We start from the raw sequence: 14,764 nt of genomic DNA, 5'->3' as shown, positions 1-14,764 counted from the left end.
AGCAGGAAGAGCGCCATTAACTGCTTCTTCCAACAACTCAAGCTCTCTGAAAGATCTCCACATCGTGGCAGCCCTACGCATTGCTAAATACTATTCCCTCCCTCGTTTTCCTCTTTGAAAGCAGCATCTTTCCTCCCTCCAACTGGAACGCCCTGTCTCTTCAACTAAACACAATGGGAACAGCAATATCTAGGTTCATGAAGAATTCTAGACCCATGAAATACCAGTCCATTGACTCTCCTCAGATGAAGAGAAACTCTGCAGGCCGTGGATGGTCAAGTTAAAGACTTAGAGAAAAGCCAAACTGGGCAGGAAAGAGGCTGAAGTGGCCTGGGTCTGGGTATTGGCAGGCAGCTCTACAAGGTGTCATATGGAGGATGGGGATACAGCCTGGCCATATTTTTCATGGACAGGCTCTCCAAGACCTTTGTGGCTTTAATTGACCAAAGGGAGCAGCCCATGTGTGTTAGATCCCAAAGGCTGGACTCCTGGAGTCCCACTGTCTGTCACAACTTCATGGAAGGATCTATGAAGAAACTCAGGGACTCTATGCAGGTTGATGTTTCCTTGTGGTCTGGGAAGATGTGATCAGGTAATAGGAGAGGAAGTCTCCCTTTCTACGGGCTGAACGGTCTTTGACTCTAACTCTGGATTACCTTAAAGTACTTGTCTAGGATTTCACTGTAGTTGCTGCCTTTAGAGAACCAGCCATCTGGGATGATCTCCGCTTCCAGCCACTGGATGATGCGACGCCGGAGTTCATCGCGGTTGGACTGATAGCAAACGACTGCAGGAAAGGGGAGGGAGGCCAGCCAAGCGGTGAGGACCCCAATGTCACCCAGCACCGCGTACGTGGGGACTCAGTGCCCAGGAGTCTGCATGTGTCATCTCACTGAATTCTCACAGCGATCCAGGGAAACAGGATTGTCACACACATTTACAGAGGAGTCAGCCCAGGGTACACACTAGAAAGTATCTAACTCAGGATTCAAGCTCATGTCTAAAAATATAAAGTTTGAGAATGCTGAAACAGAGATTATGTTGCTAAGGTGAGAAAAAAGAAAGAAAAATAAAGGACATTTTCATTAACTTTAGGAAGCTGAGGGGGAAAAAAAATCAATCAATCAATAGAACAGCTCTCTTGGCTCAAAAATGAGCTGAAATAATAAATGAATAAGTGAGAACATTACAATTCTTTATGCACTGGATTTCTGATTCTTTCTATATAGCTTTTCGTCTCTCTGACTTAAAAATTTCTTCCACTTAAAATTTCATACTTTATTATGAACAACAGAAAATGAGGCCAAGGAAGGGCACGTTGAAGCCCTGCTCTGGACAGCTGTTCATTGTAAGCCACATGGCAACAACAGGTGGGGCTGAGAGTCCAGTGGATGGGGAAGCAGAGAAGGGAAAGCCTTGGCAAAAGGGAATTCCTGGAGGCAACACATGTTGGGATGTGAAAAGGGCACTGAGCCAGGGAAATGAAACTATGGGCACTTTCCCCTACTCTGCCACTTCCTAGCTGTGTGACTCAGGGAAATTCACTTAACTTCTCTGAGCCTAAATTTCCTCATCTATAAGGTAATTATAGTAAAAGCTACTTCACAAGATTATTGTGAGGATCTAAGGAAAAGTGTATGCTAAAGGAGTCTGGTAACTATAAATCATGCGGAAATTTTAAATTTGTATTCATAGAAAACCATGGAAAGAGTCTCACTGTCATTTCCAATCACCCCTTTCAAAACGAATTGTCCTATCTGATTCTCCTTGTTCTGTGACACCCGCAGGTCTCACAGAGCACTGAAGGAGGGACTTGGTGGCTTTCCCATCCTTGCAGTTCCATCATTACTCAGCAAAAATGGAAAACACAGCCAACATTCTGACCCAACGAGCTGCTTCCTGTGACAAGCACAAAAAAATGCAGTTTTGCAGCTTTTGTGAGCTATGTTGAGGAGTGACCAGTTCTGGGTCACAAGTTCTAACACACTGAAGATCTTGTGAGCTTTGGCAGGGATTGTGGAACATGGAATTTCCTCCCTAAGATGCACACCGTAGAAAAAACAGGCACTCACCTGGGCTGGCAGATGGACTTACAGATTTCTTCTCTGCAAGACAAAAGGAGAAAATGCATAATGCAAAGTGAAAAGAAAAGAAATTTCTGTGTATTGCTAGGATTAAAACTGCCCACATTAAGGGGGCCACTTATATCTTTCCATCATTTTGTCTTGAGTCCTTATATCCTCTCCTTCCAGGTCCCACGTTTGGGGATCTTTGCTTCCCTGCTTTGTTTGATATTTTGACGCCACTGAGTTACCCTCCTGATATCACACCTCCTACTGTTAGCTTGCGGGGGGCGCGGTGCTGCTGGGAGTTTGAGAATTCATACAGAATCATTATGGACAAAGAAATGGAGACCAACATGTGGGAAACAGCTTCTTATTTCTCCAAGGAAGTTCAAGGCTGGCCAGGCGGCTGGTGTCTAGTTAGCAACAAGCTGGGGACCCCTTCCCTCTTACCATAATAGCAATGGTTTAGTGTGAATTAGAGGAAATATAATATTATCAGGGCTGAGAGGTGCCCAAATTTAGAAAGCATAGGATATGTGAAATTTATCTGCTTTCTAAAAAGGTACAGAATTCAGTTAAATACTACCATATTATTGACTCTTGATGTGGTTCCCTATCCACTATCCATCTCCAGACAGCACTGAAAGCCACATTGGGAATCTGATGCAGGAAGCACAGGGTAGAGGCCTGGGCCACCCAGGGCAAACCCAGCAGGCTCATAAGCACCAAGGGGATGCCTCTCCAAGCAACTGGGTGGTCTCCACAGCTTTGGGCACTATGCTCAGGGTGGAAAGGACTCCAGGAAGCCAGGCCACACTGCTCTGTTCCATGGCTCCCCAGCTGGAGCTGTGATGTGGTGATGACAGCACTCTTTACCTTTGCAGTGTCCATCGTAATCGACCTGGATTTTGGATCCAGTGAGGCAGGCATCTCTATGCAGCTCACAGTGGTTGAGGTAGGTCTTGCTGTTGCTGCCACACACAGGCCTCTTGTGAGGTTTGCATTGCTGAAACAGACCGCGGAGGACGTTGGTGCAGTTAGGGCTGAGTTTGTGTGTGCACGTGCACACACACACACATGCACACGCACACAGAGCCATCTTGTAAGGGGAGTCCCCAGCAGCAGAGATGCCTTCTATCCTGCCAGGGCAACAAGGAGCCTCAGCTCTGGCATCAGTGACCTTACCCCACTCATTGTTGGAGGGACCACGTCACCTTGCAGCCCCTCATGGTGCTCTGTGCTGATCCTGGCCCAGGGTCATCTCTTCTACTCAATGAAAAGAAATAAATCCCCCCTACTCCAACCCTAACAAATCTGCAGGAAGGGCATTTTATTCGAAGTCAGGAATCTGGATTATCTATCACTTTATCACTTTGTAGAAAGTCAATCAATGTCTCTGGATGATCTAAGATCCCTTAAAATTCCAACATTCTACGACACAAAACAGCCAGAGCTGGGAATGTGGAGAGACTGAAAGGCAGGCACATACAGCTCCCTACCCCCATCACCCCAATTCTTCACTTATTCCAGGGTCTAGCTACAAGAATCTTTGCTCTCTCGCTTTATTTAGTATTTTGTTCTTCTCCTAATCTCACAACAGTTGCTGTGAGGCAGGGGCAGGGGGTGCCTGGGTCTCTGTGAAGTACTCTAGATAGTACATGAACTAAGGTTCACCTGGCAAAACCTGATTCTACTTTGGCTACACTATATAAAGTGCCATTGTGACAGGCAAGCTCAGTTTATTTAGACTTCCATGATTTTTTTTTTGTTTCTTTTAAATTTTATTTATTTATTTATTATTTTTGGCTGCGCACGGGCTTTCTCTAGTTGCAGCGAGCGGGGGCTACTCTTTGTTGCGGTGGCTTCTCTTGTTGCAGAGCACGGGCTCTAGGCGGGCGGGCTTCAGTAGTTGTGGCACGTGAGCTCAGCAGTTGTGATTCATGGGCTCTAGAGTGCAGGCTCAGTAGCTGTCGTACACGAGCTTAGTTGCTCCGCGGCATGTGGGATCTTCCCAGACCAGAGCTCGAACCTGTGTCCCCTGCATTGGCAGGAGGGAAGCCGGAGACTTCCATGGTTTTTGAAAGGGGTAAGGGGGGGAGCAAGTTCTGCTCAGACCTAATAAAGGCACTAAAGCAAAAAAGAGTAGCTGTGGTAAAAGAACACAGAACCCTGGAACTGGAAAGTAGCCCAACCTTTCCAACTTATAGACCAGAAAACCAAAGCCCAGAAAGACAAACTTCTTTTAACCAATACTTGCCACTGGGTTCTTACCATGTGCTGGCCCTGAGCAAAGCCAAACATGGTCTGTCTTTATGGCATCCAGTGGCAACTAATTTGTTTAAAATCACACAATGATATGTGACCGAGCTGAGGCTAGACAACAGATTTCTGGACCCTAAATGGCCATGTAGTGGCCAGGAACACCACTAGTGAGGACATCCCAGAGTCCCCAGCAGATATGGTTTGCACGTTTCTGAGTTGGGGACTTCCTTTCTGGGACAATGGGTCAGGATCTTTCAACAGGGGACTAAGGTGGGTGTATTTACTTGTAGAATTACAGATGAATTTCCAGTCTTGGGTTCATTTGACAGAAAGGGGAAAAAAGGGCACACATCCAGGTTATTTATGTTTGCCAAGAGCAAGAATCCTGCCTACAAAAGAAGTATTTCTTAAAAGGTCACTTTGTTTTTTAAACTTCATTAAAAACAAAACCAAACCTGAGAAATCTGCATTCCATCTAGTATTTTAAAATATGCATATCCTTTGACCTAGCATGCCCCAGTGGGACTCAATCCTAGAGATAAAGCCAGCAGCATGTAAGAATATTTGTAGAAAGATGTCATTGTTTGTAGTGGTAAACAACCCATGAAACAACCTAAATGTCCATCTATAGGAAAATGATTACATAAATCTGGTTCCTGTATATCACTAAATATTGAGCTATTAAAAAATGAGTTAGAACTATATATGCTGACCTAGAGGGTTGTTGTTATATATTAATGAGTATAAGATACAAGTTGCATATATCTAGATCTGTCTATATTATGATCCCATTTTTGTATAAAATAGGGGGAAACCTTATATGTTTATAGCTGCATAGAAAAAAAACCCATGTGGAATAAATATACACCAAACTGTTTACACTGGTTATTTCAGACTAATGGGATTTGAGGGCTATGGGGAAGATTATTAATTTTATGTTTGCATAAATGTCTGTACTACTTGACTTATAAAAAGCAATTGTTAATTTTGTAATTTAAAACTCTTATAAAGCTAAACATTTTTTAAAAGGAAAAATATCCCTACATTCACATCTGATTTTTAACTTCTGAGATAAAAATTTCACTTCTCTCAGATAGACAAGGTGTGCTTTTATAAAGATGATGAAATCGTTGGCACTGCTCTGCAGACTGGTAGCTCCAGCGAGGTAACCACACTGGCCTTGGCCACCGTCCTCTGGCTCCCACCCTCGGGACTTACCTCGATGCAGAGGCAGGTGGGCTCTCCCTTCTCTGTGACTGCACATTCCCGGCCGGCTCCACAAAACACATTGGCACAGATCTTGGATTTGCTCCTTGGTTCCTCCTAAAAGACAAAATCATCAAGGAAACCCTGTCAGCGAGATGAGCCCATCTCCAGATGAGCCAATGGTGGTGATTATCTCTCAGGCTCGGGCCATGGCCTAGAGTCGAGGCTCATATGGTGCTGAAGGGTCCTGAACAGCCAGAAGTTCTCCCCAACAGCCAGCATCAGTCTTGCTGGCACTGGCTCCTTCTCAGGCCCAGCTCCCTATGAATCTCTAAGATTGTTTCTCAAAGAGCAAGAGCTTCTTTCTTGCATGCTTCCTTTCTTCTAAAACGTTTATTGAGCACCCACTAAATGCCAATACTAGGCTAAGGACTGGAGATAAAAAGGCATAGTCCCTGTCCTCAAGAAGCTCCATGGCTATCCAAGGAAACAGAATAAAGAGACCTCTAGAAAGCAATGAGGAAGTGTTAACAACAGGAAGGTGAGACTCAAACAAGACTTTCTGAAGATAAGATGCCTTAACTGACTCCTAAAGGATGAGAAGAGCAAGCCAGGCAGAAGTGGAAATGCTTGAGAGAAATACGGATATCTGAAGGACCAAAATCTCACTGAGCAGTGTTCAAGGCACTGCCATCTCAAAAGGCAAAAGAAGGATGGCTAAACCACTGGAAACATGGATCTGCTATTATTCGACATGGTCTTACGCAGCCCCTGCCCATATCTGCCTCTGGCTTCAAGACCAAGAGGGCCAAAGAATCACTTGACAGACAGAGCTGTTCTCAAACCACTTGTGGTCAGACATTCGTGTTCAGACATATGCAGCAAAACTGACAAGGCAGGGAATGGTCCCAGTCTGTGCCACTGACAATGTAGGTGTTCACAGGCACTAATCTGTCAGTGACACAGTCCTTCCCTCCTATTAATTGGTGGCAGAAAGCTAGCCCCACCTTATCTGCCACTCAGGTCAGCAGTAGTGGAGGCTGAACGAAGGAGAATGTGATTTCTTGAGCCCTTTTCTTGACTGGATGGGCAGGCAGTCACCAGTGCCTCCAGGCTCCTGCCCACCGGGGTAGCATTGGCCGTGGAAGAACCAGCAAAGATGGCAGAGGCTGGGATGGGGTCGTGGGACTGGCTATAGTAAAGATGGGGGATGGAACCTAAGATTCCATCCTTCAGGCCATGTCTGCCGTGTCATGCAGAAAACTCACACCCGCAAAGCTTGTAACTGTAAAATTCTTATAGTCGGTAAACATTTTACATCCAAGAAAAGGTCAAAGAAAGCAATAAACAAAGTGGATGTTGAGCTGAGAGGGTATGTCCAATACAAGTTGGTCTGCTGCCACCCGGAGGCTGCTTTGCAAACTCGGTTATTTTCTCTCTGAGCCAGCTTGCCGGTCATGCAGGGCTCCCATTGGTCTAGAAACCCTTGCCATGCTCACATTTCATTGGTTCACAAGCTGTTGCTAAACCCATTCTCTTTTGGATGTTGCTAAGGCGAATTCAATAAAGCTGGTAGGGAGCAAAGAAAGAGGAAGTAATTCCCAGCAGGCTGGGGCTACTGGAGAGCTGTTGTTTCCTAAACCAGGAGTGGAGATAAAATCGAGTATATTCTCCAGGCAGGGCCTTCTTGGAAACTCCCTGGGAATGGCAAGCAGCTCTAAAAATGAAGAGGAAAAGGCTATTGCTGACCAGTGTAAAAAAAAATCTCAGATAAGACTACCTTCTCCTCTCCCCCTTCATGAAACAACATGCTGAGGGCTACAGACAAATATATACACCCAGTGAGTGTGTCACGTGAGTTAAAGACATATTACTGCATAAAAAAGCATGCTCAGACATATGCCTATGCTGAAAGACACACCAGCAGACAGTCCCACAAGCCTTTACCACTTACTAGCTGTACGTCCATAATTAGTCACTTCAATTCTCTGAGCCTTGCTTTCTTCAACTGTAAAATAGGGATAAATACCTGCCCTACCTTGTGAAGATGAAATGAGATAATATATTTAGAACTGCATCATAAACCGTAAAGCAAGCTGCTTGCTAAGTATTATTCATTTTAATGATTACAGAGTTTCCTGCAGAATAACCTGTGGCATTTACAGAGCCTCTTTTCATCTTACGTTTGTTTTTAGTGAGTATTAAAAATAAAAGCTTTTACTGATAGGTCAAACTCAACCCAAGTCATTTTTCAGAAATAATTCTCAAAAATCCATTTAAAGAAACAGATACCCTTTACATAAAATATAACGACTAATATTTGAATAGTACTATTAAAATTTACAAAGCATTTTCATACATACAATTTCATCTTACTGTGGACAGCCCTGCATAAACATGCGTATTATTAACCACATTTTACAGACGAGGAAACTGAAAATGGGAAAGTCGAATAACTTGCCCAAGGTCCCACAGCTAAAAATGAGGAGCCAGGATTCCAATCCACATCTTCAGACAACAGATGACTAAGCTCCTATTTATAAATACCTGGCGCCCTGCTAAGTGATTTTCATTTTACAGGATCTTATTCAAGCTCTACGACAACACCATAAATCAGACATCATAACTATCCCCATTTTATAGATGAGGGAACTAAGCCTTAAGAGGTTAAATAAGTAGAAAGTGGCAGAGCTAGGGTTCTACCCAACCAAAGGGAAAACTATTCTTTTATATTTGATTTATCTTCATATCTATAAGATTGAAGATTAAAGAAATTATGATGGGGATTTGATTTGCGCAATTAGCAAATGTCAGGAGAAAGTGCTTAAGGCTATGACAGGGTTAGATTTGATGTCCACCTCCCACCACTGCTCCTTACTTGCCATGGTTGTGGGCAAGGTACTCTCTTTAAACCTCAGTTTCTAGTGTGTAAAATGGGAACACTAATCCCTATGAGGACTGTGGGAGGGTTATATGAGATGTACTGCATGCAGCACAGTGCCTGCCACACAACAGGAAGCGGCCGTTATTACAGAGGGCAATTGATTTTCATACAATTTTCCCACCGAGATGCTGTCATCACGTCGGGCTGTCAAGTCCCCAACCATCCTTCCTTACACTGAATGACAATACTGAGAGGAGCACTGACCGAATGGAAAAAACCAAGGGCCTAACAACCCTGTAATCGAGTTTGAAGACCACAGAGAAATGCTAGCTAAACAGCATTCCTCTTTGCAGGTGGCACATCTGTCAATAGGGGGCAATCTCTCTCTTTGTCTTACGGAGCTTGGAGCTGCAATGCAGAAGCGCAGCTTTGGCTTCAGCAGCTCCTCCCAGCTCTGTCCTCCCAATCGAGATGTGACAAAGTGGGGTGGGAGAATGGGCGGGTGCCCTGCGGGCATCAGGACACCAAGAACCAGGGGTTTGCTGACTTAGGAAAAAACATCTAACCTGAAGCCCTCACAGCACCCCAGCCCCCTATTCTGCCCATTCACAGGCATGCTGTCATGTAGAAATCAATAAGGAAGAAAATTTTGTGTCATTGAAAGCCCTTCTCCAAGCCCTATGTTCTCTGGGAGCAGGGATGTCAGGAGCATCCCTGAGGCTCCTGAGAAGTTCCTCAGAGTGGTAGGTGCTCTTACCCATCTGCTGAGTGACTGATTCTGAGTGGGGGAGAACATCTTGAGAGGGGATAAACATGGCAGGAACATGCTCAAGGCACAGGACAATGGCTGCCTGGTGTGTGAGTGTAGGAAGAGAGAGATGAGGTGGGGCTCACAGGTGGCAGGGGGCGGGTGGATCTGATGCACAGTGAAGACCCTGGGAAGTTTGGGACGGGGCAGGTGACATGATGAAGGTGGTGCTTTCGAATATTGCGTCTGGTCCCTTCCAGCTTGGAAATACCGACTCAAAGTGCAGGGCAGCCTGGAGAGAGGCTGGAGACAAAAACCTGCCAGGTGTAAGGCCACAATCTTGTGGGGGGTGACCAGGGCCTAGGGCTAGTATTAATCAGAGCACCTACAACTGAGTGAGGGTCTTCACAGATCTCTTTGTCCTCACAACGTCTGTGTAGGTTTCCATATTTTTAGTTCCATGTAACAGATAGGGAGGAATTATAAGATTCAGAAAAGCTCTGTGATGTGCAGAGTCCACATAACTAGCGAGAGCTGCGTCAGAAATGGAACACAGGTCAGCCTGACCCCAGAGTCTTGATAATCACTTATGGGGAACAGTCAAATGAGCTGCAGGGAGAGGGTACAGCTACGAGGGCTGGTACAGGGAGGAGTCACAGGTGCAGTGCAGTTCTCACAATGGAAAGAAAATTGTCTGCTTTACTACCATAACAATTTTAGGAATTAGGTCCCAAAGCTGTACGAGAATTTCATCTACGCAGAGATAACGACATTGGCATCTGAATATTCTCTGGGAGCATGAGGTTGCAGGTATAGGAACCGGTAGTCTGAATATACCTGTGTGACTGAGTGGAGAGAGGGAATGTGTTCTGGAAGTGAGGGCACCATGATATGTTGAGGAAAATCAGCAAAATACTTGCTCCCTATGGAGAAACATCAAGTTTCTAGCTTTATCCTTCTACATCCTCTCCTTGACTTGCTTTTATGTTGTTTTCATTATGTGTTGCAAGCCATGCTCTGGGGGTTTGGTCTCATGTTAATCTGCACAATTCAAATTCCCCTTGGTAAAAGATGACCGGGAACATTGCTGACTTTTACCAGGGAAAAACGTCCTCTCTGAGCCACTGCATGGTGATAATGATACTTTCTGTTTGAATAGCAATTTTGACGAGTCTATAATTTTTACTATTACTTTTATTTTCAAAACCTTTTAGGATAGGCAGGCAGGGGTTACTTCTAAGGCCCCTCCAGATGTTAACATCCTGTGATAAAGAAGAAATGGAGGCTCACAGCTGTATTGACTGGTCCAAGACTTCATGGGTACAACAGACCTGGGTCCTGGCCCAAGGTCTCCAGACTTTATTTCCAGCCCTCTTTCCACTAAACCACTTTGCCTCTCTACAAATCAGAGCTAGAAAAGGTATTGTCTTGTATCCAAGGTCTAAAAAAAACAAACAAACAGAAATTATCTTTGCACTTGAAAAAGATCCTTTGCAAAGGGAAAGGATGGGAAAACCAGTTATTTGCAAAACCACCAGTAGAGGTGACAGGGTGTCTGAGTCTCTGGGCTGACCAGCACTAAGCCTGAACATAAAATACGCTTTGAATGTTTAAAAGAAGTCTTCTGAAGTAAAACAATTTCTGGAAGAACAGTGTGCTTTGGCAGGGGAGGAAGCTTATAAGCAAAGCCATAACACTGTCAGCTTAATATACCATCATCATTTCACTAAAGTGAACTGGGTTGGCTCTGTCCCCTCCATCCCTTTTCTCCTTCCCAACTTTCTTTTTGAAAAGAACAGCCCTACGTATGCCAAGGTGGAATTTTGGCTCCCCTTGCCACTATTCTGTGACAGAGCGGCTTTGCTGACATGAGAAAGGCTCTCCCTGCTTTGCCAGAATTAGTCATGGAAACTTCACAGGAACACCAGGGCCCCTCAGATATGCTGAGCACCAGAGCTGGGGACAAAGGAATTCACAGAACTGGGGAGAGCAGGAGACCCGGGTGGGGCACAGGCTGGGATGGCCATTCTGGAATGGAACCCAGTAGCACAGACCTGAGAAAGCCAGGAAGAAAGCAAGGCCACTTCAGGACCCTGAAATATGGCTGGAGCATCATGTGACCTTGCTCAATTCTCTGATTCTTCTTCTCTGAAGAGTTGTGTTGCTGCCTCCTACATATTCCAGGAAAGAGGAGGAAGGAGCGACTTCTAGCAGTTGCTCTGATGCGCTTGGCAATAGGCACTGTGTTTGCCCCTCCCTCATGGGTGCTCACAACCAATCCCTCATCTTAAGGTTTAGGCACCAGGGCCAGACCCAGGTTTTGTGGGGCCTGAAGCTTAAACAAGTTGAGGGGCCCCCCTTAAGAAAAAGAATACACCACTATGACTGCAAAATTGGGCACAGGGCTTTGGAAGTGGGCCTTACAAGTAAAAGGACCGAAACTCAAGCTTAATTAGCTTCTCAGTCAATCTGACTCACCATAAACAAGAAGGCTTTGAGGCCTTTAGTCTGTTAGTCAGAGCCCTATTTCATATTTTATGCACACAAAGTGTATCTCAAGTAGACTAAACGCCTGCACATTTTGGCTTCCCACAGACTCACCACATTGTCTTGCCAGAGAAAAATGCTCAGTAAACGTGTTTTACATTAAATGTCATTTGGGGTTCTTCAGTTGGTGTCAGTGTCAGTGGCCAGCGACATTGCACTCAGGATGTTTGGGGTAAGGCATGGCTAAGCTTTATGATTTCAAAATAAGGGCTGCATCACCCCCAAGAGGATTAGCCTTAAGATTAAAAAAAACAAAACAAAAAACCTCTATTATGGATCTGTCATTCAAGAATTATCTAATTTTTCATTGTATTAATTTCTATGTTCAGCCTCTATCATAGCTTACAGGATAGCACATTTTCTACTCATTTTGTGATAATGTATTGTGTGCCTGGAAATGCCTACTTTCAAATTTCAAATGGGACAAAGCTGTTTACCTTAACCACTGTCTTTGTTATTTTACAGATTCTGTCACATTCTCTTAAGTGCTGGCCCTGTCACACAAGGATCTACACTGCCATCTTCATATGGAAGCCCTTTTACCTTCCCAGCTGCTCATCTGCCATCTCTGGAATGCCTCCCCCTCCATATGTTAGGACTTTTTTGAGGTGGCCCAGATACAGCATGGCAGACTGGATGCTTGGTTTCTATATAATGCTAAGCTCAGTTTTCTGCAATGGTCTTGTCCAGTCATAGCATAAGCAAATAGCGGCATTTAGTAAGCACAGAGTTAGAAATATGTTAGGCCCTTTCACATGGACTGAAAATAATCTCACAAGGGTCTGTGAGGGTGGAGTATTCATCCCCGCTGGCAGTGAGGAGGCTATAACTCTGAGTTGTGTGAGAAGAAGCTCTCAGGCCTTCAGGTCATGGTCCACAGCAATGAGCTGGGTGTCTTCCTGTGGAGTGCCATGCTCTCTCCCCAACTCAGGCACATGCAATGGCACCACTCTGACAGGGGCTATTGGGCTCCCCACTATCTGTCAATAGTCCTCAGAGTGACCCCTGGGAATTCCCAAGATAGCGTGGCAGTCTTCCTAAAGGGTGCTTTTTGTAAGTTCCCTGGTTTCACAATTTCACCCTTCAGTTTCATCAGAACCCTGAATGGAAACTTTTAAGCCAGACCACTCTCCACTCTGAATTAGTCTGTTAGGTGTGAGCATGGTATTCATTTTCTGTTTTCCAACCATCTGCCTGAGACTTGTCCATTTTAAAGGACAAAGTAGAGGGTATGGATAGTCCTCTAGTCTTCTTCAGTGAAAGCCAAAGCAAGGAGTTTAAACCTCTCAGAAAGCGTATTTGATAATGCCTATAATAACAAACAAGAAGGATAACAGGGGCTTCCCTGGTGGCGCAGTGGTTAAGATTCTGCCTGCCAATGCAGGGGACACGGGTTCGAGCCCTGGTCCGGGAAGATCCCACATGCCGTGGAGCAACTAAGCCCGTGCACCATAACTACTGAGCCTGCGCTCTAGAGCCCGTGAGCCACGACTACTGAGCCCGCATGCTACAACTACTGAAGCCTGCGTGCCTAGAGCCCGTGCTGTGCAACAAGAGAAGCCACCGCAATAAGAAGCCCGCGCACCGCAACGAAGAGTAGCCCCTGCTCGCCGCACCTAGAGAAAGCCTGCGCACAGCAACGAAGACCCAACGCAGCCAAAAATAAATAAATAAAATTAATAAATTTATTAAAAAAAAAAAGAAAAAAGGGTAACAGCCTGTGACCAGCATGGTTCAAGTCCTGTGGCATATACTCTAAAAGAGTACAGAATGTGGCCTCTGCCTTCACAGAAGTTTCTAACGTAGTCCGGGAGATGAAACTAACACACACAGACCAATGCAGTCCTGAAGTCAATGGGGCTGACCTTAGGAGATGGGTTTCATGGACGAGGTGGGACTCGTCCTGAAGAATGGTAGGATCTGGACAGAAAATCTGTAAGTTTCTGAGCAGGAGGGTTTTTTTTTTTTTTTTGCGGTACGCAGGCCTCTCACTGCTGTGGCCTCTCCCGTTGCGTTGCAGAGCACAGGCTCCGGACGCGCAGGCTCAGCGGCCATGGCTCACGGGCCCAGCTGCTCCGCGGCATGTGGGATCTTCCCAGACAGGGGCACGAACCCGTGTCCCCTGCATCGGCAGGCGGACTCTCAACCACTGTGCCACCAGGGAAGCCCTAGCAGGAGGGTTTTAAGAACAGTTGGGTGGTGGTATGTGGGAAGAAATAGGTCAGGAGGAATTGGGGGCACAAGGAAACGGGGGCACAAGGAAACCAGCTAGAAAGAGTCTGGGGTGATGAATCTCATGGAAGGTAGTGACATGGATTCAGAGAAAGGAAGAAATCCAAGAGCCATCTCTAAAGAACAAGGGGATCTGGCAACATACCACACAGAAGAGAGGAAGGAGAAAATCCAGGGAGCTGCCAAGATCTTTGGCTTTGAGGGCCTGGAAGGCTGCTGGTGTGTCTGTCAAGAGTGGAGCCCTGGGAAGGGGCTGAATGAAAAAGGGGCAGGCAATGATGAGTCAGTTATGGACATTAGTCTAAAGGGACAGTAAAACAACCCACTAAGTTGAAAATAAAGGATTGGAGGTGCACATCTGAACATCATCTGTGTAGAAGATGAGAACAAATGAGCTCAGGAGGAAAGGGTGGGAATGGAGGGCTGAGGGCAACTGAGACAAAGGAAAAGATGAGCACAGAGAGTAGCAGAAAGAAAGGCAGGTTGCCCATGGGGTCCTTGTGCAAATCAGAAAAAGTGTCTTCCCCTTTGGGCAGATGCAACACCGGGTCAGGTTACAGGGCTTGGCAAGCAGAGTGCAGGTTGGATTTCAGCCCCCCTCACCTCCTTGTGCAGTGAAGAGCCTGCACAACTGTATGAGGGCTGTGAAGGCAGACCAGCCAAGAAAGCAGAGTAGGCACATTCAGAAAACTGGGAGCAAAACCAGGAAGTCCAGAGAGCTCCTAGAAATGGAAGATGAATGGCACTGCCTGAGAAATGCTTTGCCAAACATTGGGAAGTAGGCAAAAAAAAAAAAACCCACAAAAAAACTTTTAAACC

At 45.5% G+C, this 14,764-nt stretch overlaps 1 protein-coding gene across 1 annotated transcript in view; it reads right to left on the bottom strand.

The window, feature by feature from the left end:
• The window catches only part of FSTL1 (follistatin like 1), a 52,139-nt gene that overhangs the window by 12,889 nt on the left and 24,486 nt on the right, over nt 1-14,764 (bottom strand). Inside the window, exons 3-6 of the mRNA XM_007450512.1 lie at nt 5,547-5,651; nt 2,943-3,072; nt 2,073-2,105; nt 657-787 (exon numbers count right to left, since the gene is read on the bottom strand). Coding sequence (XP_007450574.1) covers nt 657-787; nt 2,073-2,105; nt 2,943-3,072; nt 5,547-5,651 — 399 coding nt within the window. The remainder of the gene's footprint in view (nt 1-656; nt 788-2,072; nt 2,106-2,942; nt 3,073-5,546; nt 5,652-14,764) is intronic.

Source organism: Lipotes vexillifer, unplaced genomic scaffold (assembly GCF_000442215.2).
Source record: "Lipotes vexillifer unplaced genomic scaffold, Lipotes_vexillifer_v1.1 scaffold1106, whole genome shotgun sequence".
Classification (NCBI taxonomy): Eukaryota; Metazoa; Chordata; class Mammalia; order Artiodactyla; family Lipotidae; genus Lipotes; species Lipotes vexillifer.
Note: the sequence above shows the minus strand (reverse complement) of the source record. Positions and strands in the feature narration are given on the sequence as shown.